Genomic DNA, 23,700 nt, shown 5'->3' with positions numbered 1-23,700 from the left:
ATATATCATTGCCTTCTGTTGCCTCTCCCCTTGAAAAGGCATATCTTGGCCGGGCGCGGTGGCTCAAGCCTGTAATCCCAGCACTTTGGGAGGCCGAGACGGGCGGATCACGAGGTCAGGAGATCGAGACCATCCTGGCTAACATGGTGAAACCCCGTCTCTACTAAAAATACAAAAAACTAGCCGGGCGAGGTGGCGGGCGCCTGTAGTCCCAGCTACTCGGGAGGCTGAGGCAGGAGAATGGCGTGAACCCGGGAGGCGGAGCTTGCAGTGAGCCGAGATTGCGCCACTGCACTCCAGTCTGGGCGACAGAGCGAGACTCTACCTCAAAAAAAAAAAAAAAAAAGAAAAGGCATATCTTTTTGTTTGGCTGGGATTGTAACTCTCTCCTTCAATCTTTTCATCAACTCCCGTTCTAACTTTGCTGTTGTGGTCTGATGCTTAAATGTTTATCTTCACAGTTTAGAAAAGCAATGTTTTCCTCCAGTATAATTTGATTCTGTGCTGTTGGCTTTTCTTTTTGTTTCCTTTCTTTTTCAAACAGGGTCTCACTTTGTCACCAGGTTGGAGTGCAGTGGCTTGATCACATTTGACTTTTCTTTCTTTTTCTTTGTGTGTGTGTGTGTGTGTGTGTGTGTGCAGACAGGGTCTTGCTATATTGATCAGACTGGTTTCAAACTCCTGGCCTCAAGGGATCCTCCTACCTCAGCTTCCCAAAGTGTTAGAATTACAGTGTGAGCCACTGTGCCTGGCTGGCTTTTCTTAACATGTCTGAATTGCTCAATGTAACCAGGATACTTCCCATGCTGTTACTAAGAGTCATGTATTCCCCCATTCAAGGTACTAGTTTTCTTGTTTACACTCCCCTATAATGTAGTGTACACTCATTACCCTGGACACACTCTCCTGTGTCTGATTAAGTACAAACACCCTTTCTTAATAAAGTTTGATTTCTAGGTTACCTAAACCCAGAAATCAACCTAGAAGCCACCTATTGCTTCCCATAAGGAGAAGCAATCCGACATTACAAGAGGTTTCTCTTTACCTTTTTAGTATCTGGCCTAAAACACACACACACAAGATTTTACATTTTGTCAAGATAATTCCTGTGTTGTCTTTATTAGTTTTTTGATAACTTCGAAGAACTGAGCTTTGAAAGGGTTAAGGCTTTTACATCCATATAACTTTTGTATTGCCTTTGAGGTCTTTTAATTATCACTCTGGTTAAACAAATAACTATTATTTTTCAACGACTTGCGATTCTGTTTTGATCAAGTGCTTTAAACCTTTTGACATTTTTTATGGGTTTCTCCAGGACCAAAATCCTAAATTAAGCCTTTTTGAATTACATGATTAGACTTATTTGGTAAACTGTATGGAAACATTGTCAAATGGTAAGTGATGCTAGACCTTCTTTCAATTACATTTATGGGTATATTATTGCTATAAATGTTCCAAAATTGTATAAATTTAAAAAAACACAAATATCAGTCATAACTTTGTTATATTAAAACCTGTTCTATAATCCCAGCACTTTGGGAGGCTGAGACCGGCGGATCACGAGGTCAGGAGATCGAGACCATCCTGGCTAACACGGTGAAACCCCGTCTCTACTAAAAAATACAAAAAACTAGCTGGGCGAGGCGGCGGGCGCCTGTAGTCCCAGCTACTCGGGAGGCTGAGGCAGGAGAATGGCATAAACCCGGGAGGCGGAGCTTGCAGTGAGCTGAGATCCGGCCACTGCACTCCAGCCTGGGCCACAGAGTGAGACTCCGTCTCAAAAAAAAAAAAAAAAAAAAAAAACCTGTTCTAAACCTATGTTTACATGGATATGTTATTAATGTGAGTATTTTAAAGATTGCATAAAATTTATAAAAGCCTGATAGCCCTTATGTGACACTGTCAGTCATGGTTCTTATTGTTATCTTAAAATGCTACAAGTAACAAAAATAACTACATTTCCTTGTACTGTGGGAATTTTATCAAATTTTAACCATGACTAGTCTAAGTTTTGTCATTCAAAGTTATTGTTCTAAATTCTTCTCTGCAAACATTTACAATCAGCTGTAGTCCAAAATTTCTTTTCCTAAAAAAGACTCTAATAAGTATGGCTACAGAAAAAGGGGAAAAATAGTACAATTAATATAAAAATAGGCCATCTCAAAAAATAAAAAAAAAGAACACAGATCATCTCAACATCATTAATCATTAGAGAAATGCAAATCAAAATCACAGTGAGATGCCACCTCCCACCCGATAGGATGGCTGTTATTAAAACAAAACGAAACAAAACAAAACATAACAAGTGAAGGCTGTGGATAAATTGGAATCTTTGTGCGCTGCTGGTGGGAATGTTGTCTTGGAAAGAGGCATGGCAGTTTCTCAAAAAATTAAAAGCAGAATGACCCCAGAGTGGATCCCACAATTTTTCTTCTGGGTGTACTCCCAGCAAAACCAAAAGGAGGGTCTCAAAGGGATGTTTGCACAGCCATGCTCACAGCAGCATTAGACAAAGGGATGTTTGCACAGTCATGCTCACAGCAGCATCAGACGCAGTAGCCAGGGGCCATCAACAGATGACTGAATAAGCAAAGTGTGGTCTGTGCATCCCAGGAACTATGATTCTGCCTTAAAAAGGAAGGAAATTCTGCCATATGCAACAGCGTGGATGAACCTTGAGAACATGAAGTCAAGCGAAATAAGCCAGGCACAGAAAGACAAATACTGCTTGACTCCACTTACACGAGGCATCCAAAGTAGTCAAACTCATAGAGACAGGCAGTAGAAGGGTAGACACCAGGGGGTGTGCGGAGAAGGGAATGGGGAGTTGGTGTTTAATGGGGACAGAGTTTCAGATTTGCAAGCTGAAAAACTTCTGGAGACCCAGCGTGATCAGCAATGTGAATGGACTTAGCGCTGTGGAATTACACACTTAAAAATGGTTAAGAGAGATATTTTATGTGTATTTACCACAACTGACATTTTGTTAGGCCAGGCGCAGTGGCTTATGCCTGTAATCCCAACACTTTGGGAGGCCGAGGTAGGAGAATCACTTGAGGCCAGGAGTTCAAGACCAGCCTGGGCAACATAGCAAGACCCCCATCTCTACAAAAAATTAAAAATTAGCCGGGTGTGGTGGCGCACACCTGTGGTGTCAGCTAGTTAGGAGGTTGAGGCTGGGGCAGGAGGATCCCTTGAGCCCAGGAGGTAGAGGCTGCAGTGAGCCATAATCACACCACTGCACTCCAGCCTGGGCAAGAGTGAGACCATGTCTGAAAAAAAAAAAGAAAAGAAAAGAAAGAAATTTTTAAGGTAAACCATGATGATTGCACAATTGACTGTACTTAATGCCACTAAACTGTACACTTAAGAATGTTTAAAATGAGGCTGGAGGCAGCGGTTCACTCCGATAATTCCAGAACTTTGGGAGGCTAAGGCAGGAGGATCACTTCAGGACAGAAATTCGAGACCAGCCTGGGCAACATAGGGAGAATTCATTTCTACAAAAAAGTTTTTAAAAAATTAGCTGGGCCTGATGGTGCGTGCCTGTAGTCCCAGCTACTCTAGAGACTGCGGTGGGAGGATCCCTTAATCTCAAGAGGATGAGGCTGAAGTGGGCTATGATCGTGCCACTACCCTCAAGCCTGGGTGACCGAGTGAGACCTTGTCTCAAAAAAAAACAAAACAAACAAACAAAAAAACAAAAAAACAAGCACAGATCATATCATACGGTGGCTGTTTCTGAATTCCTCCTTTCCAGCAATCTGCCGCAGTGTGCTTGCTCCATGAACCTTCGCACTGCCCTGCGAGGCCCCGCAGCCCGGTGGCCTCCCCAGTGGCCTCTCCCGTGGTGGCCTTGTCTGGTGCCTGGTCCATGCCATGCATGGCTGTGCAGTTGCAGCCCTCCTAGGCCTGGGACCCTCGCGGCTGGCGCTCTAGGTGGCTGCACCGAAGGGCACCTGCATTGGAAACTAGTGGCTTTGCCAGGCGCCTTCCCAAGGGACTGGTGCATGTGCCTTCCTTCTGCAGGGTCTGCACACCCGCCCCCAGCCCGCCGACCACAGCGGGGCAGGGGACTCCCTCTGCGGGGCTGGCTGCACTAGCTCACCACACAGTCCATTCTCTTCCCCCCTTGGCGGGCGTCTGCCTGTGGCTTCGGAAGGTTTCCTCTTCCCCAGGCCTGGCCGTGGCACCAGGTTCCCAGCCTGAAGCCGGTGGGCCCTTGGGTCTGCAGGCTGGGGTCTTCACTTAGCTCAGAGAAATGCTCTTTCATGTAGTGTTCTCACCTCCGTCCGTCCCTCCCTCTCCGTCTGCAGCTCCTGCGACTCAGAGGCTGTGTCCCGAGTTTCCTTTCCCCGTCCCCGGCTCCGGCTCCAGGCCTCGTGTGAGTCTCGGCACCAGCTCCCCCCGCCCCGTTCTTCTGCTTTGCTGCCCGATTGCTCATTGGGACCTCAGCGCTCTGGCTCCGGAAAGCCATTTTGTGCCGAACTTTGATCAGGTCAAATGAGCCTCTTTGATGATGAGGCGCCGGGCCCCTCCTCTGCGGCTCCGCGCTGTGGGTCCGGGCAGGGCCTGCCTCTGGCTACCGAGCCCCTCAGGGCGGGGCGGGGGCGGTCCTGGCCCCCGAAGGCTGCAGCGCAGCCTCCACCGCCAGGCGGGAGGCAGGACGGGCCCAGCTCCTGGGGATCTGCGCAGAGGGAGCCAGAGCCCTGGGGGCTTCGTGGCCCAGGATGTGAGTCATTCTCCACACGCGAGAAGCGCGGGTGCCCATGTGGGGCGGGACGGGGTGCTGAGTCGCGGGACTGAATCCAGCTGTGGAAATGGTAACATGTGGGATGAGGGCTGAGGGGCCCAGGGGTGATCCCGGCCACCATGGGGGAGGCTGGCTTCAGGACCCTGGGCTGCCCAGCCCTGCCCGGTGAGAGGCCTCCCCGCCTGAGTGGACGTGTCCCATGGCCTGGGCGCTCTCCCACGGTTGATGAGTGTGTCCTTGCCAGTCCTCGGGGTCAGGCCCCCTTGGGCCACCCCAAACCTGTGATGCACAAGGAAGCCACCTGGCCATTCCATCAGAGCAAGGATACTGGATGCTGCAGCCCGGGGGGCCTCTCGGCAGCCTTTTCCAGTCTCCTCCGTGCTTCTAGAATCCTCCTTACCATTTGGGCTTCCTTCTTCCACAGAAGGCTTTCAAGCAGACACTTCCTGGTTCCCAGATCAACAGCAGGATAACAGTATTGCAGCTGAACAGGTGACCCCCACAGGCAATACCTTGTAGCCTAGAGTGAGCTTCCTAGGGCCCCTGCCTCTGCCCCTACAGATGCTCCACAGCGCCTCTACCCAGAGGAGAAGCCCCCGGTGCCGCCCAGCTGCCACCCCAGCCCCCTGGCCCAGAGCCGCACGGACACCACTGTCCCCAGCAAGCCCTCCTGTGGCTCCGTGCCTCCTGCTGGCTGCCCTCCTCTCGGAACGCCACCCCAAGACTCAAATCCTAGCCCCTGAATCCACCAGGGCTGGGGAGCCATGAAGAATGTCACAGGGCAGGTCCCTTCCTCCCGGGCCTCAGTTTCCCCTTTTATATAAAGGTCTTCCAGCCCTGGCATCCAGATGCTGTCCATCCGAGACCTTATAGGTCCCTGTTGACCTCAGGGGCTCCTTGGAAGACCCTGGGTCTGAGGGGTCTGACGGGGAAGGGGTGAGCCCTGCTGGGTCTTGGGACAGTTGGAGTTGGGCCTGTGACCACCATGAGGCCCATACCACCCGGCTGCTGCTGCCTGGCCTTCAGGAGTTAATGGGTCTGGCCACCCCAGGGACCAGGGTCCCGTGTGGAACCTCCTCTATGCACCCTGGGGCCCGGTTTCTTCGGAGACGCGGCAGGCAGAGCTGTTGCCAAGCAGAACCAGCAGGCGCAGTCCCGGCAGCCGAACACCAAGGACGCAGCAGGCGGCCCTGGCAGCAGTGGGTGCAGGAGGTGCTGCTTCACCACCTGAGAGGGGCTCTGCACCCACAGCAGGCCCCTGCCATGACTTGGTCCCAGGCTGGGTCAGACGGCGCAGTCAGGATGCACCTCTCGAGCCAGGCTAGGCAGGGCCGACTCATTGCTCCCTGCTCTGACGGTGTGGGAATAAGAGGTGGGAGAGGATGGCCCAGGGAGGCGGGAGTCTCCAAGGCATATGCGCATGGGGCCCCGCCCACGCCATCTAGCCTGCAGGTTGGCCTCTGTGCACAGGTCACTCTGCCTGGAAAGTGGTGGCAGGGATGGTGGTGTGGCTCCCTGTATCCTCTGCCTGAGTGAGCGCCTGCTGCCCAGGGCCTCCCCAGAATTGGGGGAACACATTGGCACAGCCAAGGACGTGCAGGTCTGTGGGAAACTTCCTGCAGAAGTAACTAGGCAACCCAGCCCCACCCATGACACCTGCTATACCTGCTGCACCTACTCACTGCTCACTCCATGCCTGATGGGCTCCCATGGGTCTCAGGACAGCCCCTGCCAGGCCCTTGCCTGGGGCCTCCTCCTCAGCTGCTGATGCTATTTTCTATCTCTTGTGGGGTAGCCTGGATCATTTCTTCTCACCTATCTTCTAGTGCACAAATTCTCTCTTTAGCAGTGTCTAAGAGTGGCTGCCAAACTACTTCTGGAGTCTTTAGTTTGAAGATTGTATTTTTTTTTCATTTCCAGAAGTTCTACTTGGTGCTAGGTTGAAGTTTGTTTGGCCTATTGGCTTTTCCAAGCTGTCTTTGAGCACAGCAAGCTTTTTACAATCCATGTCTGAGAATTCCAGTATGCTCAGATGCCTCTGCATGCATTTCCTATGGTTTTCAATCATGGTGCCAGGTTCCCCTGTGTACTTGGTTTGATTGTGGTCTCCTCACTGATCTTGAAAAATCATTCATGAGGTGTACAGAGGTCTACAACAAAGGTGATTTGCATTTGGTTCCACCAGGAACCTAGGGAACTGCAAGTTAGGTAAACACCGTTTAAAAGGAAACTCAAAGCCTGCCGTCTTTTGGCCAACCTGGTGGTGGGAACACGGGCTTCATGTCCACACGAGTCATGGTGTACATGACTCCTCAGGGGCTGTCCTTCTGCCTGAACTGCCCGGCCAACTCCTTGGGGCCAAGGCAGGAGGCGGGTTTAACCCGACCCCACCCTGAGGGCATAAGCCTTGGGCCTGTGAGCAGCCGATGGCAAGCAGGGTCTCCTACCAGCTCCTCTGTGTGTCCCTGCAGACCTGGCTCAATACAGTGGAGGAGCTGATGGGAGGACTCCAGCCGGAGTGAGAGAGACTGCCCCTGGAGTGCACACCATAGCTCATTTGCATGGCTTCCTGGAGTCCACAGCAGCAGTGCTCAACAGACATCCAGAGTAACTTCTGAGCAACCAGCAGGTCTTAAGGAATTACCAGGTCAAAAATTTTATTCACTCATTCATTTATTCATTTGTTCTGCCTGTGCAAGGCAGCCTCACTCCCAGGCTGTCAGCAGGACTTTTTTCTTCTTTGTTGTACAGATCTGGTTCTTGGCTTTGCTCCTTGACTCAGTTGACCTCCTGCCCCTCACAGCAGGGTAAAAACTTGCACGTCACAGACAGCTTGGAGTCAGCCTTGGAGTCGGCCTTCCATGCCCAGCCCTGAGGCCACCATGCCATGTTCCAGTTGGCTCAAGCAGTGAGAGGCAAAACCAGCTCCAGGGCCAGGTGGAAGGGCTGCTTCTCTCCTGCCTCCAGTCTCCCAAATGCTGACCTTGCCTCTGAATGAACAAGCAAAACAAAGGAACAAATGAATGAATAAAAATTTTGAACTGATAACTCCTTAAGACCTTGATAGGTATTCGTGGGTAAGCAATTTTATACTATTTTATAAAACTGTTTTCAGCTGTTTGTAGTCAGAGTCAGGTACCAGGTACCTAGAAATCCCCCTCCCCATTCCCAGGAAGGTTTTGGCCAAACGTGCATCCACCAACTTGGCACCGCGTTCGCGGCCCTGGCAGGCCCTGACTCAGCAGGACCGTCTCACCCTCCACAGCCACCACAGCCATGTGGGCCAACACCCAGCACATGCCCCACTGCCTCACGCCTCTCTGCCGGCGCGGTTCTCCCCCAGTCTGACTCTAAATGCAAAAGGAACAGCACCCAAAGAACAAGGGAGGCCGGAATGTTGACGTTATTAAATCAAATATACAGAGTGCTTCCTTTAATATGTACACATTTACAAAAATGCACTTTCACGACGAGGGGCGGCCGGGGCCGGCAGGTGGGCAGCGCCTGGTGCCACGGCACGCGTGGACCGTTGCGAGGGGTCTGTGTGAAGGCACTTGTCACAAGCTTCAATACTGCCGCCGTCCCAGGAGGGGAGAACTGCGCAGCAGGAAGGGCACTTCTGAAAGCACAGTGGAGAGATCGCTGGAGCGGGCGTTCTGGGCAGGAGGAAGCACAGACGGCAGGCGGGGCAGACTGGCCAGCAAGCGCGAGGTCGACCTGCCGGCCTCAGGCCACACCGATGACCTCAGGCCCCACTAACAACCACAGGTGCGCCAACAGCCACGGGCCGTGCCGGCGGCCGGGGCCGCATCAATAACCAGGGTCCCACCGACCACCGTAGGTCCCACCGACAGCCACAGGTCCCACTGACAGCCACGAGTCTCACTGACAGCCACAGGCCACACCATCAGCCACGGGTCCCACCGACAGCCATGGGCCACACCAACACAGCCATGGGTCTCACCGGCACTTTGGCCTAGAGCCACAGAGAAACCCGAGTGAGGAATAAAAGGAAGATTCTGTAAACAGTGCACAACCTCAGGTAACAAACGCTACGATTTGGTGAGGACGCAGACACCCTTTGCTCTCTCCTGCCGTACAGCGAGTGCCACGCACGGAAACTTTACAAAAATAGCAACTATCCGAGAATACTCCATTGTTTTCGGCCTGACAGTTACTGAATAATTTATACAAGGTTAAAGAAACGTAGAAAATAAACATTTGTTTTTTGTTTTTAGTGGTTTTTTTACACAAAATAAAGAAACTATGCACATGGCCTTGGCCTCCAGGTCCAGCAGACGGCATGGCTCCCACCGAGGGCCCTGGGTCCCGGCCCAGCTGGTGGCCGCCCCTACTCCTTGCCAGTGTAGCGGGCCTCATTGATGCTCCTGACCGCGCGGTTGTCCACTTTGGGGCCCGAGGCCCAGTGGGCCGGCCTCCCTGGCGAGTGGCCAGGATCTTTGGTGAATTTGTGCGAGAGGAACTTCTCCGCCTCCAGGGAGTCCTCCTCACCGCGGCCTAGATCCTCGTCCTCCTCGTCCTCCCTGACGCCCGCGTGGCCAGCCGGCCCGGGCAGCGCCTCGTCCGCCCTGCGCGGTGGCGGTGTGAAGTTCTTGCACTGGTAGAGCACGTCCTTGTGGCCCCCGCCGCCCCACGGGCCGGCCCCCGGCCGTTCGATGGGGTTGCGGATGGGGTTGAGCGGGGCCCACTGGTTGTTGGTGCTCTCCTCCCGCGGCAGCCGGCTCCTCTCCCGCTCTTTCCTGCGCTTGCGTGTCCACCACACGCACAGGACCACACACGCCAGCCACAGCACGCTGAAGGCACCACACAGCACGGGCACCAGCAGACCTGGGGACCGGGGAGAAGAGCCGGTAGGCACTGAGGCCTGGGTGCCTGCAGGGCACTAGCCACACACATCCAGGCCTGGGAGGGCCCTGCTGGCCAGGCAGCCAGGCCCCACCCTCTGGTTCCTGGCTTGTGGGAAGGGTCCCAGGATGAGGGCTGGGAAGGTCGGGTTGTGGGGCTGGGCAGCTGGGGCAGCAGACGCCAGGGACTTCTTATTCCTGGTGGCTGGCAGGATCAGCCGGCTCTGTGCCAATGCCTGAGTTGCCCGCCTGGCACCTTCCCAGGGGCCCACCTCCCGTGCTCACCTGTAGAAGAGCCGCCCATAACGACTGTCTCCACCTTGACCTCAGTGACAGCCAGGAGCAGTGAGCCGTTCCCCCGCTGGGTGATGGCGGCCACGATGGCGTGGGCCGCGCCCTGGATCAGGCTGCTGTCAGGCAGGTCCCTCGCAGGGCTGAAGGACTGCGGCAAAGAAAGGCGTTGGGGGGATGGCCCGAGGGCCCCAGGCTCCCAGGAACCTGCCCCCAATACTGAGGCTTTGGCCACGCTGGGGCATGGTGGGCACACAGGAGAGCCCGGGGTCCTGCAGTGGGGACCTCACCACCAGGCAGGGAGCGGAGAGTGGCAGGGGGAGGACTGGAGGGGTGGAGGGTGGCCCCATTCGGAAGCACAGGAGAGCCCGGGGTCCTGTGGTGGGGGCCTCACCACCAGGCAGTGAATGGTGGGGGGAAGTGTAGGGGTGGAGGGTGGCCCCGTCCAGGCGCACAGGAGAGCCTGGAGTCCTGCGGTGGGGACCTTACCACCAGGCAGTGAGTCGGGGGGGTGTGGCCCCATTCACTGACACCTGCTCCGAGATGGCCATCCCTTCTCGTCAGCTCCCAGCCCTCACCCCCACCTATGGGCCACGCCCCAAAGGCACCACAAACCTAGTGCCTTCACGAGGCCACAGCAATCCGGGGCTGTGCCCCTGCCTCCACCATGTGCCTGATGGCGCCATGACCCATGCTGGCATACTTCTCCCATCTTCCCCCTGCCCTACTGCCCTTCCATCACCCAGCAGCACCCGCTCATGTCCCCGACCCCATCTGCAGCCTCAGGGCACCAAAACACTGCACGTCCCTCCTGTGCCTGGCCATGGCCTCCACGTGCCACGCTGTGCCATGGCCACACCCACTGCTCTGCACACACACCCACCATGTTCCAGAACATTCCCTCCCCTCTCTAGGCACATCCCCACCCCAGTCTCACCCAACCCCCTTGGTATCCACTCACATCTGACACCCCCCAAGGCCAGGGCAGGTGCCAGTCCCAAAGTAGGCCTCCCAGGGCAGACTGAGCCCGCAGACTCTCCTGCTGCCTGTGACGTGGGGACACAGAGGCAAAGACAGAGCAGGGGACCAGGCGAGGATGCAGCTGCAGGGGAAGCGGGCTCCACACCACAGCCCTGCATGTCCCCAGTGCTGGCTGGGCCCAGGGAGTAGTTCTACGAGCCTGCAGCATGGGCAGTGAGGGGCCACAGCCCCAGCCTGGGGAGACATGCCTGCCTGCAGTCCCTCCGCACCATGACTAGCCTCACCAGAGCCTCTGCCCAGCACAGTCAGGACCTGCATAGGATGGGACCCAGGGCCCACCCAGGTGCTGCTCCCGACTGGCACTCACCACGGCCACCTCCACTGCACTGGCCCCCGAGGACGCCCGGTCGCAGAGCAACACCAGCAGGCGGTCCCGTGCCACAGCCCTCGTAGCTGGCAGGGAGCGGATCCCGGAGCAAATGGCGCCCACCGTGGTGCCCTGGGCAGAGACAGGCAGTGCATGGGCAGGGCAGGGCCGTGAACCTGACACCTATGTCCCTGGACTGGCACTGTGGGTACACGCGGGACACATCCTATAGCCTGCCCAGGAGAGCAGAGCAGGGATGCCAAGGGTCTAGTGGGGACAGCTTCCCACCTGGCTGTGCCCTATACCAGGAGGCAGGAGTGACAGTGCCCAGTCGCCTGTCCTCATGGCAGAGCCAGCTCCACCTGCAGGCCAGTGCGGGGAGGAGAGGCGGGGCGGGGTACACGGGTCTCCTCCAGTTCTGAGCCCCTCCTGGGAGATGGGGGCCCAGCTCCAAGCACACAGCAGACAAAGCTGGGTCCTTGGCTAGGGCAAAACTGCCCACAGCGCTGCAGCCCAAGAGCTGGGGTGAGGCAGTCATGGCACCGTCAGTCCAGGCCCTCAGGACAGCTGGACAAATAGGCACCCCCAGCTGGTTGCTCTCCCGGCCTCCTCTGCCACCCACACCTAGCACCAGGCCCAATGCCCCTCTCATCTCACCCTACAGGGCCACTCTCTGTGACCAAGAGTGACTCTGCTCAGCCAACCAGGGTCTCCCTGCCCCACGGGGCTAGGCTTTGGCCATGCCACAAGCAGATGCCAGCGTGTGGCCTCTGCAAGCTCAGATGCCACCAGGCCCCTCACCTGGGGCACATGGTCACGGTTGAAACGCAAGGTGAGGCGGGCGCAGTTATTGTCCAGGTGGCCGGAGCGTGGCAGGCAGGGGGTGCGCGGTGGCTCTTCTGTGCCGCACTCCCCCCAGGCCTCACAGGGTGGTCGCAGACACTGGCCTGGGGCCTTCTCCAGGCACCTTTGCCCTGGCGGGCACTGGGCGCTCAGGGCCTCGGGCTGGCCGGCCAGCAGACAAGGCTTCCACCCGCACCACACCTGGGCAGTTACGCACAGGAGGGTCAGATGCAGGCACACAGATGAGGACCCACAGGCAGGCACAGGCCCCATGCCAGGGAGGGACACCACCCAGGTCTGTGAGTCCCAGCCCACCCCCAACCCAGGGCTCCCAGGGAGGCAGGCCAAGCCCACCCCCCACCCAGGGCTCCCAGGGAGGCAGGCCAAGCTCGACACCGGAAAGGGTAGGCAGAGCAAGGCAGGACCCAGACCAGGCCTCAGTTTTCCCAACTGCACATTGAAGCATGGGGCCTGGCTGAGCTCCCTCCTCCCTGGGTCCCTCAAGTGGGGGCAGACAGCTCTCAGCCCATCCTGACCCCAGCACCCGCCTCCTGATCTCACAGAGTGGTCAGGGTCAGCGTGCACCAGCCTCGGGCAGGGCAGGGGAGGGCAGGGGAGGGCAGGGGAGGGCAGGGCAGGGCAGGGGAGGGCAGGGCGGGGAGGCTCATGAGCAGCCCGCACCTTGCTGCAGTCACGGCGGCCATCCAGGCAGCGGCAGCTGTTGCAGTCCTCCACCCAGGAGCTTCCGTGTGGGAACGGAGTGCCCCGGGACCAGCAGGACCTCCCGAACCCGATCACTGTGGGGAGAAGGGGCTTGAGGGTCAGCAGAGTGCATTTGGCCCTCGGGGCTGGGTCTCACCCACACCCCCCAACCCGCCCCAGGCCAGGGCAATCACACGGGGCCTACCTTCCTGGCACCGGGGGCCGGCTCGGCCGGGGGGGCAGCTACAGCGATACCCGTTGATCTCATCCACACACGTGGCCCCGTAGGCGCAGGGCGATGACTGGCATTCGTCAATGTCTGTGGGGAGAGCGGCTGCTGCTGAGCACGGTGAATGGCCGCCGCGGGACCGGCATGGTCTTGGGCAGCGGGGAGCCAGTGGCACGCGGGCGCAAGCCCCAGGCCGATGAGAAGCAGCCCCTAGCCCGGCACAGAGGCCTCGCCAGTCCTGCAGGTCCCACCTGCCCCAGCACCCAAGCTGCCGCCTGCCTGAGGCCTTCCTGAGGCCAGCCTGACCCCGGCCCAATACTACCCTCCTCCATCTGCTTCTGCAGTGGGCCTGTCCCATCCTGGGTTAGCTCCAGCTGCTGCGTTGGACCAGCCAAGGGGTGCTGGTCAGACACATGGGCCAACACCCAGGGACGACAGCCCTGCAGCCACAGAGGGGCCCATGTCAAGCTGCATGCTCCAACCCCCACAGCTCCCTTGGCCCCGGGCTGGTCCCCCGGGCTGGCACGCCCCACTTAGTCACTTGGCAGGGTACACCGCAAGAATGCCACAGGGTACAGTCATGTGGGGAAACTGAGGCTCAGAGAGAGGCAGGAAGTGGCTGTGGCCACACTGCCCTTCAAGGACGTGGATGTTGATGTCCTCAGACTGCTGACACCTTGGCTGGGCTGGAAGGGCTCCCAGGCTGGGGCTGTCTGTCATCCCAGGCCACTCACTGATGCGGCAGTCAGGTCCCGCGAAGCCAGCCGCACACTCGCAGCGGAACCAGTTGACGCCGTCAACACAGATGCCACCATTGTAGCTGCAGAGCAGAGGGTGGGCATCAGGCGGCTCCCCGTGGTATGCCAAGTCCCACCCACCCCTGCTGTGGCCCCCAGGTGCCACTCACCAAGGCAGAGGGTTGCAGTCGTTGGTATCTGGTTTGGGAGAAGAAGGCAGGGGATCAGTACCCACCCCCAAGCGTGCCAGGCACTGTCCAGGCTGGCTCGGCGTGATCAGGCTGTGGGGCTGGGGAGGGTCATCAAGGAGGGTGCCTTTTGCTGGGGGCAGGGGCAGCCAGGGGAGGGGCTGGCAGAAGGGGATGGGGGGAGAGTCGGGGACAGGGATGTCGTCTGTGGAGAAAAGTGACCCCCACCCACAGGTCCCTCCCATGCTCACTGTGAGTGCAAGTACGGCCCTCCCAGCCGTCCCGGCAGATGCAGGAGAAGGAGGCCCCGCTGCCCACGCAGGTGCCCCCGTTCACACAGGGGTTGGGCAGGCAGCTGCTGTTCTTGGCTGTAAGGAGAGGAGGAGGAGGGAGCTTCTCACCTGGCCCTGCGCAGGCCCTGGATCTCCATACCACGCCCCCAACCCAGACAGGGCAGACAGACCCAGGGGCAAGCGGCAGGTGTGGCCCTCAAAAAAGACCCCTCGGCCCATCACGCCTGAGGGAGCGGCGCCGGGGAGGGCCCATGCCCGGCGGTCACAGGGGGCGTCGGGGGCTCCTCACCAACCGCGCAGGTGCTGCCCTTCCAGCCGGGGGGGCAGGCGCAGCGGAAGGTGTCCCCGCTGTCGTAGCAGGTCCCACCGTTGCTACAGGTGTACGTGTCGCACTGGAACTCGCCTGTGGGCACATGGGCCGCTCAGCAGGCGGGCCCCAGACCGCCAGGGCCAGGGTCGGCGGCCGGGGCCTGTGGGCACTCACGTGAGTGGCAGGTCTTGCCCTTCCAGCCGTCGTCGCACGCGCAGTAGAAGTCGTTGACCAGGTCGTAGCAGCGGCCGCGGCTGTGGCAGGGATCGGGAAGGCAGTCGTTGGGATCTGGGGGCGAGGACGCCGGTCAGCAGGCGGGGGGTCACCGGCGCTCAGGGAGGGCTTCCCGGGGGAGGAAGCCCTGGAGCTGGGCCAGGGGAGTACAGAAAGGGGCAGGGAAGGAGTGTCGTGGGGGGTAGCCAGCCCCGGGCATGAGGGCAGCCTGGGATTCCACCCGGTGGTGGCAGCACCCTCTGGCCAGGCCCTTCTGGGCACCCAGACAGTAGCCCACCTCAGGGTGATGAGGGGCCCACAGGGGTGGAGGCACAGGCCGCGTGGGCGGGCGCTGGAACACTCACTGGTGTCGCAGAGCTCGCCCTCCCAGCCACTGGGGCAGAAGCAGCGGAAGGCGTCCACCTCGTCAATGCACGTGCCCCCATTGCGGCAGGGCTGGCCGAGGCAGTCATCAATGTCTGCAAAGGCAAGCAGCGTGAGCCAGGGCCTCAGGCCAGCCCAGCCCCACCGCCAGCCCGTTGTTCACAGCCACTCACTCTCATGGCAGTAGGTGCCAGTAAAGCCACTGTCACAGACGCAGGAAAAGTTGCCCCCTGGCTGGCTGACGCAGCGTCCATGGGGGCCACACACGCCGGAGGCTGCTGCGCCAGGCGCCCCAGGCCCTGCATCCGACCCGCAGCCGTCGATCACTATGGCAGGCAGTACAGTCAGGAGTCAGGCCCGCCCCTGCCCACCATCTCCCCCACCACTCCACGCCGCACCCAGCACCTCTGCAGGCCCCGCCAGGGCACGGCTCACGGGGCACGGAGCAGTTCTTGCCACCAAAGTCGTCAGGGCAGGCGCAGTAATAGTCACCCTCTAGGTTATAGCAGCGAGCGCCGTTCCGGCAGGGGTTCGGCTCACAAAGGTCGACATCCACCTGCAGGGTGGGGGGTGCCTGTGAGAGCCCAGGCCCAGGCCGGGAACAGAGGCCAGGCCTCTGTCCACATGAAGGTAGATCCCTGGGAACCCCCAGGCCCCTCTGCCCTGGGCCTGGCAGTGCCAGCCAGAGTCCAAGACCCCTGCCCACCTGAGACTGCCCAGGCCTTGTCAGCTGAACGCAGATACCTGGGGGCCCCCACCCCCACCTCCACTGCAGCCCAGCTTCCTCAGCGCCCCTCGGGAGGGATGTGGCCTTGGCCCCTGCTGCTGGCAGGAAGGACAGCTCCTGAGCACCTCACACACTGCCTGGCCACCCTCAGAGCCAAGACTGTGGGTCTTTTCCAGGGCCAGCCACTGCTATGCTTACAGGTCCTGAGGTCAGGATCAAGAAGCCCTCTGTGGCCGGGCGCGGTGGCTCAAGCCTGTAATCCCAGCACTTTGGGAGGCCGAGACGGGCGGATCACGAGGTCAGGAGATCGAGACCATCCTGGCTAACACAGTGAAACCCCGTCTCTACTAAAAAAAAATACAAAAACTAGCCGGGCGAGGTGGCGGGCGCCTGTAGTCCCAGCTACTCGGGAGGCTGAGGCAGGAGAATGGCGTAAACCCGGGAGGCGGAGCTTGCAGTGAGCTGAGATCGGCCACTGTACTCCAGTCCGGGCGACAGAGCGAGACTCCGCCTCAAAAAAAAAAAAAACAAAAAAAAAAAAAACAAAAAAAAAACAAAACAAAAGAAGCCCTCTGGACAGGAGGCCCATCCCCTGCACTGGAGGCCACCCTCTGCACCAAGACCAGGGCAGGATCAAGGGCGGCCGAGGGTGGTAGGGAGGTGGGTGGGGGAGGCAGGTAACAGGGAGGCAGGTAACGGAGGCAGGTAACGGGGAGGCAGGTAACGGAGGCAGGGTTGGGGGAGGTGGGGAAGGGGGTGGTGGGAGGCAGTTATTTTAGAGGCATAGGAAAAGGGGAGGTTGGGGGAGGGGGTCCAGCACCAAAAGATGGTCAGAGAGAGGCGAGAGCATCAGCCCCAAGAGAGACGCCCACTCCGACCCAGGACTCACCCATGACAGGCGTATGCCCGTCCACCATCAGGCACCCACCCTACTCCACATACTCTGCCCACCAGAGCCCCCTGCCCTCCAGTCTGGAGGGAGTGCACAGTTGGACAGATAGGCCTGGGCAGGCAGCAGCCCGGGGGTTCCTAGCCCAGGCCACCAGGAGACCCATCACAAGCGAGGGCCACAAGGGGCCAAGCCTGGTGACCTGTGACAGCCCCGCCTGCCCACCCGGCACCCAGGGGAGGGCTGAGCCCGGGACACCATGGGGACAACTCCCCCTGCGGCACTCCCGGGTCACTCAGGCCCCATGGTCGGGGACGAGGCCTGGCCCTACAGCTCCTAGAGCAGCAGGTGGGGTGGGGTGGGGTGGCCAGGCAGACCTCACCTCACAGAGAGGCCCGGAGAAGCCTTGGGGGCAGTGGCAGCGGAAGCCGTCGGCCAGGTCCTCGCAGAGGCCGCCGCTATGGCAGGGGCTGCTGGCACACTCATCTCGTTCCAGCTCGCAGTGCCGGCCTCCGAAGCCCCGTGGGCACACGCACTGGTACCCGTTCACCAGGTCCTGGGCGGGCCAGCCAGGTGAGCCTCCCGCAGGTGCCCCGACGGCCCCACAGCACCCACACCACACCCCCTCCCGGCCCCGCCTCACCTTGCAGGTGCCCCCGTGCTGACACTGCCCGCGACAGTCGTTGACGTCTGGGGGCGGAGGAGCAGGGTCAGAGGCGGGGTCCCATGTGCCTCGGCCCACCCGCCGGCGCCCACCCCCCATACTGACTGATGTGGCAGTTGATGCCCTTCCAGCCCGGGATGCAATCGCAGTAATAGCCGCCAATCAGGTTTTTGCAAGAAAAAGCATTAAGGCACGGCTTCCCTTCACACTCATTGGCGTCTGTGAAAGAGACAAGGGGGAGCCGTGGGGCTCGGGCCCTGCCTGCCCTGCAGCACCGGCACCTGGCGCCCGCAGCCCAGCAGCTCCAGCAGCAGCCCCAGCAGCCCGCATGCGTGGCCCACGTTCCTGTGCACACACTCGGAACCCTTACCCAGCTGGCAGGTAGCCCCCACCCACTGCTCGGGGCAGATGCACTCGAAGCCGTCCACCTGGTCCACACAGGTGCCACCGGCCGCACATGGGTTCGAGGCACACTCATCGATGTCTGCAGAGGATGGAGAAAGGTGGGGCCCTGGCAGTGTGAGCCGTGGGGATAAGGTCCCCATGGGCAGGTGGGGCCGCAAGCCTGAGTCTTCCTGCCACTTGTCCTTGCCAAGCCAGCCGCAGCCACATGTGTGGACTTGACCACTGCACCCCATCCCCAGCGAGTTGCCCCACTCCCAGACCCCCACCGATGCCAGGTGGGAGTCCCCCACTCACGTGCAGACACTCACCAAGGGCACAGGTGGGCCCGCTCCAGCCCGATGGGCAGTGGCATTCGAAGCCAGATGGCACCTCATGGCAAGAGCCCCCGTTGGCACACGGGTTGGAGGTGCAGGCATGCTCAGCTGCAGAACCACAGGGAGGGGGCAGAGCTGGCAGCCAGGCCCCCAGCTTGCCACAGGCACGCCTCCCCAAGCCCACAGGTTCCCAAGCTGGGGGTCAGGGGCCCACCACACAGGACGCCAGAGAGATGGGGCCTGACCAGCTCCCAAGGGAACCAGTCCCTGCCTGGCCAGAACGTGGGCAGCAGGACCCCCACGTACCCCTCTCACAGTTCCTGCCTGAGTAACCATCGGGGCAGGTGCAGCGGTACTGGTCGGGCTCAGCGTTGATGCACGTGCCTCCGTTGGTGCACGGGTGATGGCTGCCACAGTAGTTCAGGTCTGGGGGCAGGGGTGGGATGCTCAGGGGAAAAGCCATCCCCCCGCTCCCCGACAACCCACCCTTCGATGGCAGAGCATCAGGCCCGCCACCCCCCACCACTACCTTTGTCACAGAGCAGGCCGCCCCAGTTGGTTTCACAGTTGCACTGCCAGGGCTCCACGCAGCTGCCGTGCACGCAGCCAGGGTATGGGACACATTCATCGCAGAACCTCCCTTGCCAGCCATAGCTGCACCTGGGGGAAGGCAGAGGGGCGCAAGACCCAGTGAGCTGTGGCACCTGAAAGGGTGGCAGAGGAGCCAGGCACAGTCACCCACGCCACACCCAGGGCCGGCGCCTCAGGCCTTTGAACTGGAGCAGTCCGAGCCGCGCAGGGGTTGCGGCCCCGCAGGCCAGCCCCACTGTCACGGGCATCCCCGGCCGCTGGCTGCCGACGGTCAGCCCCAGCTGTCCCGTCACTCCTCCCTGAGCTATTTTGGGACTCACCCGTGAGCTGGGCCCCCAGAGCAGGCGCCAGGAAAGGAAGGCCCTGCCGGGACCCCGGGGATGAGAACGCCGGCTCCGACTCACCACGTGCTGCAAGGGCCGGGTGGCACCAGGGGCTGGGCAGGCCGGCAGGCAGCAGGGGAGCACTCCTGGCCCTACCTCGGCCATGTGGCCCTGGGCACAGCACATACCCTCACCCCCACCTCAAAGACAATCATTTCACTCGTTCCCAGTCAAGTCCCACAAGGTACCCATCTCATAGATGGGGCTACTGAGGCCCACAGGCTGGCCTGGGCTGGCCCTGCTCAGGATAGTTCCTGACCCTGCAGGAGCTCCGCCTGCACCCTGGAAACGAGAGGCATCTTGGCCCCCCGGCCACAACCCCCAGACCTCGCCCTGCTCCAGGCTATCGGCCAACGTCCCGTCTTGGGAGTCCTCCAGATGAGGGCAGGTGGCCAGGGTAGAACTTGGCCTGACTCAAGGGTGCCTCCGTCAGGGGAGAGAGCCTGCAATGACGACACCCCAAGGCCCCGCGGGCTGCCATCCAGGCCCTGCCGGGACTCCCGGGGGGCCCTTCCCAGAACTCTCCGGTCCTGTAGGATGGGAATGTCGTCCAGGCCACGTCACTTCCACACCGGCACCCGCAACACTTTATTTTTGTAAAAGGAAAGAACCACGGCCCTTCCTGAGCCGCCCTCAAGCTGCAGCCAGCACCGAAGGCCTCTCAGCCCCTCAAGCCGCAGCCAGCACCGAAGGCCTCTCAGCCCCTCAAGCCACAGCCAGCACCGAAGGCCCATTAGCCCCTCAAGCCACACAGCCAGCACCGAAGGCCTCTCAGCCCCTCAAGCTGCAGCCAGCACCGAAGGCCTCTCAGCCCCTCAAGCCACAGCCAGCACCGAAGGCCTCTCAGCCCCTCAAGCCGCAGCCAGCACCGAAGGCCTCTCAGCCCCTCAAGCCACAGCCAGCACCGAAGGCCCATCAGCCCCTCAAGCCGCAGCCAGCACCGAAGGCCCATCGGCCCCTCATGCCACACAGCCAGCACCGAAGGCTTCTCAGCCCAGCTCCGCTGCCACAAATGGGGAAACCGAGGCTGGGGAGAACGTGTCTCCAGTATCCAGCCCAGCATGGTATCCAACCCAGCATGCACAGCGGCCCGTGCGAGTGGCCTTGCGTCCCGCCTGGAATTCCTCCTCCATGGACACAGAGATCCAGGCTCGGGGTGGGGCTGTGACACACCTTGGGTCATCCGCCAGGGAGCGCCACAGCCGGGCTCAGAGCCCAGACCTCGTGGGTCCCAAGGGCGTGCTCTCGACCCCGGGCGGGGCAGCCCACGCCAGGCCCCCACCTCCTGGTTTCCCCAGCCAGCAGCCCCAGGGCCCTGGAGAGGCGGCGGCAGGAAGGCATGGCCATCTCCGCAGCATCCGGTGGGGGGGTGTCCTGCACTGGAACCTGAGCCGAGGCTGTCAGCAACAGCTGGGCCTCCCCCACAGGGCCAGCAAAAGGGGCAGGCGGGGCTCACCTACTGCCCCCACCCACCAGGCCCCCCGGACTCCGTCTCCTCATCTTCCTGCAGGGAAAGGGCAGGGATGGCCAGCTTCCCTACTACTGCCTTCCTCCAGCCTTGGTGGGACATTGCAGCTGCCAGCCAGCCGCCATCCAGGGAGGGTGGCACTGCCATCCAGGTTGTGTGATGCACACTAGGCCAGGCGAGGGTGAGCAGGGCCGACTCCCGTAGGCCTACATCTACATCTGCCCAGACCAGGCCCACCCTGCGGCACTTTCTGAGCTGACTTGAGACTCGCTCAACCTGCCGGGAATCCCTGCATGTGCAAGTGACCAGGTGGGCGACCCCAGCCCTCCTTGCCTCCCTCCAGCCCTCCTTGCCTCCCTCCAGCCCTCCTTGCCTCCCTCCAGCCCTCCTTGCCTCCCTGCTTTGGGACCGGCCAGGAAAGCTCCTCACAGCCCTCCAGGCCACTCAGCCGTGGGACCTGTGGAAGGGTCACCCACCTCCCCACCTTGGCTCCCAACTCAGCTGGTTCCCAAACCCCCACTCCTCTCCGAAATGCCATCCTGTGTGATCCTGGGGAAATCACTCAGCCTCACTGTGCCCCAGTGTCCTCGTCCCATGGAGGCAAACCCACTCCTCAGAGGGAGGTTCCAGGACCCCTGAAATCCAACGCTGGCTTGAGGGTGGTACTCACCTCCACCTGCTGTCTCTCCACCCACCTGTGCCCTCTCTCGGGCTCCCCAGCTTGCTCACACACAGTAAGCACCATGGCTCGAAGCCCATGCCCACCCCAGACCCTGGGCCCCAGCCCCTCTGGATCCCCGCCGCGACTTCTCTGCTCCACTCTAGGGCAAAGCTGCCAGTCCCCCGGCTGGATCCCCCTACACCCTGGTCCGGGTCCAGAGGCCTCCACTGTCTGGACTTAGCTGCAGGACTCCAACCACTCCCTCATGGAGGCCCTTGCTGGCTCCTCATCCATCCGCCCTGACCTGCGGCAGCTGGGACTTGCTTCTTGGCCTCTATCCTCTCCGTCTTTCCCCCTTCGCTGTCTGGGCTTTCAACACTGCCTGAATGCCACAGGCCCCGCGGGGCTGAGGCCAGGCCTCTCCCACGAGCTTTCTGGGTATCTCCGGGGACAGGGCAGGCATTGCCTCTCCACATCCCCCTAACCTCTGCCCGCCTGCTCCTCTGCGGCAGTCCTCCTTCAGTCACGATGGCTCCACTACGCAGCAGCGTGGGGTTCTTCCTGACCCCAGACTCTTCCTCCTTGATCAAATCCATCCACAAACCCCTGGGCTCCAACCCAGGATGTCTGCAGGACCCGAGCCCCTCTTCCGCTTCCGCTGGCCCCTACCCCCGAACCCCCACATGCCCCACAGCGGCCTCCTCCTCACAGCCTGCCTCTCACAGCCTCCCGTCTGGTGCTTCCCCACTCAACAGCTACCACAGCCTTCCCACCCACCTTGCCCAGCTACAAACCTGCCAGCAGCCCTTTCCTCTCTCCCTGGTCCTGCAGGCCTCATCTCCCACCACCAGTCTGCTCTGCCACCCCTTGCCTGCTGGTCTCACTTGCCGGCCACTTGCCACCCACCCCCTCCACATGGACAGGGTTACTGTGTCCTCTGCCCGTGCCCCATCTTCCGGTGGCCTGCAGCCTCCAGGTCTCCGCCCCTTGGTGACATGACTGTCCATCCAGCCTCCCCAGTCTCTCCTCACTGTCCTCACAGGGCTGCTGCCATCAGACATATCCCACGCTCAGACACGCACCTACTGCACTAAGGAGCGTCCCGAGCACACCGCCCGGCTCTCACAGGCTGTGCGCCCGACCTCCAGCCAGCGCCGGGTGATTCCTGAGAGCAAGGCTGCGTGTGCCAGCGAGGATGTGAGGGCAAAGGGTGTGAGGGCTAAGGCGGGCCGGCGGCACACTCACCTGCACTCCCCAGGCACGGTGCATCCCCCATGGAGCAAATTACACCCTTGTTTACACACAGCTGCAAACAGAGAGGAGCGAGAGGCACAGCTGCAGCCAGCCTGGCGGCAAAGCCTGTGCCCAGGGCCCTGCCCGAGGCCCTCCCTGCCCTCCACGTGGCCCGGCGGCCCCCTCACCTTCCTTGCACTCCTTCCCCATCCAGCCATCCATGCAGGCCTTGTTGCCATACTGGTCGCAGGTGTAGTGGCCAAAAAAGTCGTTGCGGGGCCGGCAGAATTTGTTGCAGGTGGCGCTGTAGTAGTTCTCGTCACAGCGCACACGGATCTGCAGCTCCAGGTGCGCCACGTGACCGCTGAAGTGCAGGCTCTTCCAGCGGTCCTCTGGGTTGATCATGCCAGCATGCGACACTCGCTCGATCAGCAGCTCCTCTTGGGGAGGCGGCACAGTCAGCACAGGCCAGAGAAACCAGCCCAGCCAGGTGGCCTCCAAGAACAACGGGGACGGGGTAGAAGTCTGCGGCCGCTGCAAGGCCGGGGCACAGCAGGCAGCAGCAGCACTCTGAGGGCAGGGCCCCTGGCCACACTGCTACAGAAAGCTCAGGGCCCCGAGAGGCCTATCCCTCCCGCCACCAAGCCTGCGCTCCTGCTCCCACCCTAAACGCAGAGGGCTGGGGGGCCCAGCTAGGGGCAGGGGGTCCTGCAGGGAGGGCTGCTGAGACCATGGGCTCCACAGAGAAAGCATGACTGCTGCCAGGGGGTGAGTCCCGTATCCCACACCTGTGCCCACCCACCCACAGCCCTGCTCCAACACCTGCACACAGCTGGGCACCATGTCCAGCCCTCGCCAGCACAGGCATGGTGCTCAGTTGCCCTCCCCTCTCCTGTGCTGTGACTTGCTCTCAGAAGTGCCAAACACCGCTACTGTCCCCACCTTAAAACAATCCTCCCCTCAGGCCCCCAAGACAGGCATAGGTCCTGAGACCTGCCGGCTACGCCTCACTTTAAGTAAGACAACGGGAGACCAGTGGCCAGGGGCACCGCAGTTGCTGGCACTGGTATACAAAGTCCGTGATGCCGGTCCCTGCGCTTCGGCACAGGCTCGATGTTTTCCACAATAAAAGGTGAACAGGTCCTCCAGACCCCACCTCTCCCGCCTCATGGGCCAAGGCCTGGGAGGACACTGAGCTGGCCCACTCCC

At 60.5% G+C, this 23,700-nt stretch overlaps 1 protein-coding gene across 4 annotated transcripts in view; it reads right to left on the bottom strand.

Annotated features, from left to right (window-relative positions):
* Positions 1-7,408: 7,408 nt before the first annotated feature.
* The window catches only part of JAG2 (jagged canonical Notch ligand 2), a 30,302-nt gene continuing 14,010 nt past the window's right edge, over positions 7,409-23,700 (bottom strand). The window contains exons 4-26 of one of the 4 annotated variants that reach the window (XM_033191051.1): positions 22,680-22,931; positions 22,504-22,564; positions 18,685-18,815; positions 18,462-18,581; positions 18,150-18,263; positions 17,807-17,920; positions 17,542-17,655; positions 17,416-17,462; positions 17,155-17,328; positions 15,562-15,712; positions 15,330-15,482; positions 15,138-15,251; positions 14,734-14,847; positions 14,539-14,652; positions 14,208-14,324; positions 13,939-13,966; positions 13,766-13,851; positions 13,008-13,121; positions 12,782-12,897; positions 12,059-12,301; positions 11,258-11,389; positions 9,904-10,060; positions 7,409-9,601 (exon numbers count right to left, since the gene is read on the bottom strand). In XM_033191051.1, the coding sequence (XP_033046942.1) occupies positions 9,105-9,601; positions 9,904-10,060; positions 11,258-11,389; positions 12,059-12,301; positions 12,782-12,897; positions 13,008-13,121; positions 13,766-13,851; positions 13,939-13,966; positions 14,208-14,324; positions 14,539-14,652; positions 14,734-14,847; positions 15,138-15,251; positions 15,330-15,482; positions 15,562-15,712; positions 17,155-17,328; positions 17,416-17,462; positions 17,542-17,655; positions 17,807-17,920; positions 18,150-18,263; positions 18,462-18,581; positions 18,685-18,815; positions 22,504-22,564; positions 22,680-22,931 (3,263 nt within the window). In that variant the 3' untranslated portion in view covers positions 7,409-9,104. The remainder of the gene's footprint in view (positions 9,602-9,903; positions 10,061-11,257; positions 11,390-12,058; positions 12,302-12,781; positions 12,898-13,007; positions 13,122-13,765; positions 13,852-13,938; positions 13,967-14,207; positions 14,325-14,538; positions 14,653-14,733; positions 14,848-15,137; positions 15,252-15,329; positions 15,483-15,561; positions 15,713-17,154; positions 17,329-17,415; positions 17,463-17,541; positions 17,656-17,806; positions 17,921-18,149; positions 18,264-18,461; positions 18,582-18,684; positions 18,816-22,503; positions 22,565-22,679; positions 22,932-23,700) is intronic. The other 3 variants (XM_033191055.1, XM_033191053.1, XM_033191054.1) reach the window with 3 other exon arrangements.

This window comes from Trachypithecus francoisi, unplaced genomic scaffold (genome assembly GCF_009764315.1).
Source record: "Trachypithecus francoisi isolate TF-2019V2 unplaced genomic scaffold, Tfra_2.0 Lachesis_group3, whole genome shotgun sequence".
In the NCBI taxonomy this organism is placed as follows: Eukaryota; Metazoa; Chordata; class Mammalia; order Primates; family Cercopithecidae; genus Trachypithecus; species Trachypithecus francoisi.
The sequence above is the reverse complement of the archived record's forward strand: the minus strand, read 5'-3'. Positions and strand labels throughout refer to the sequence as shown.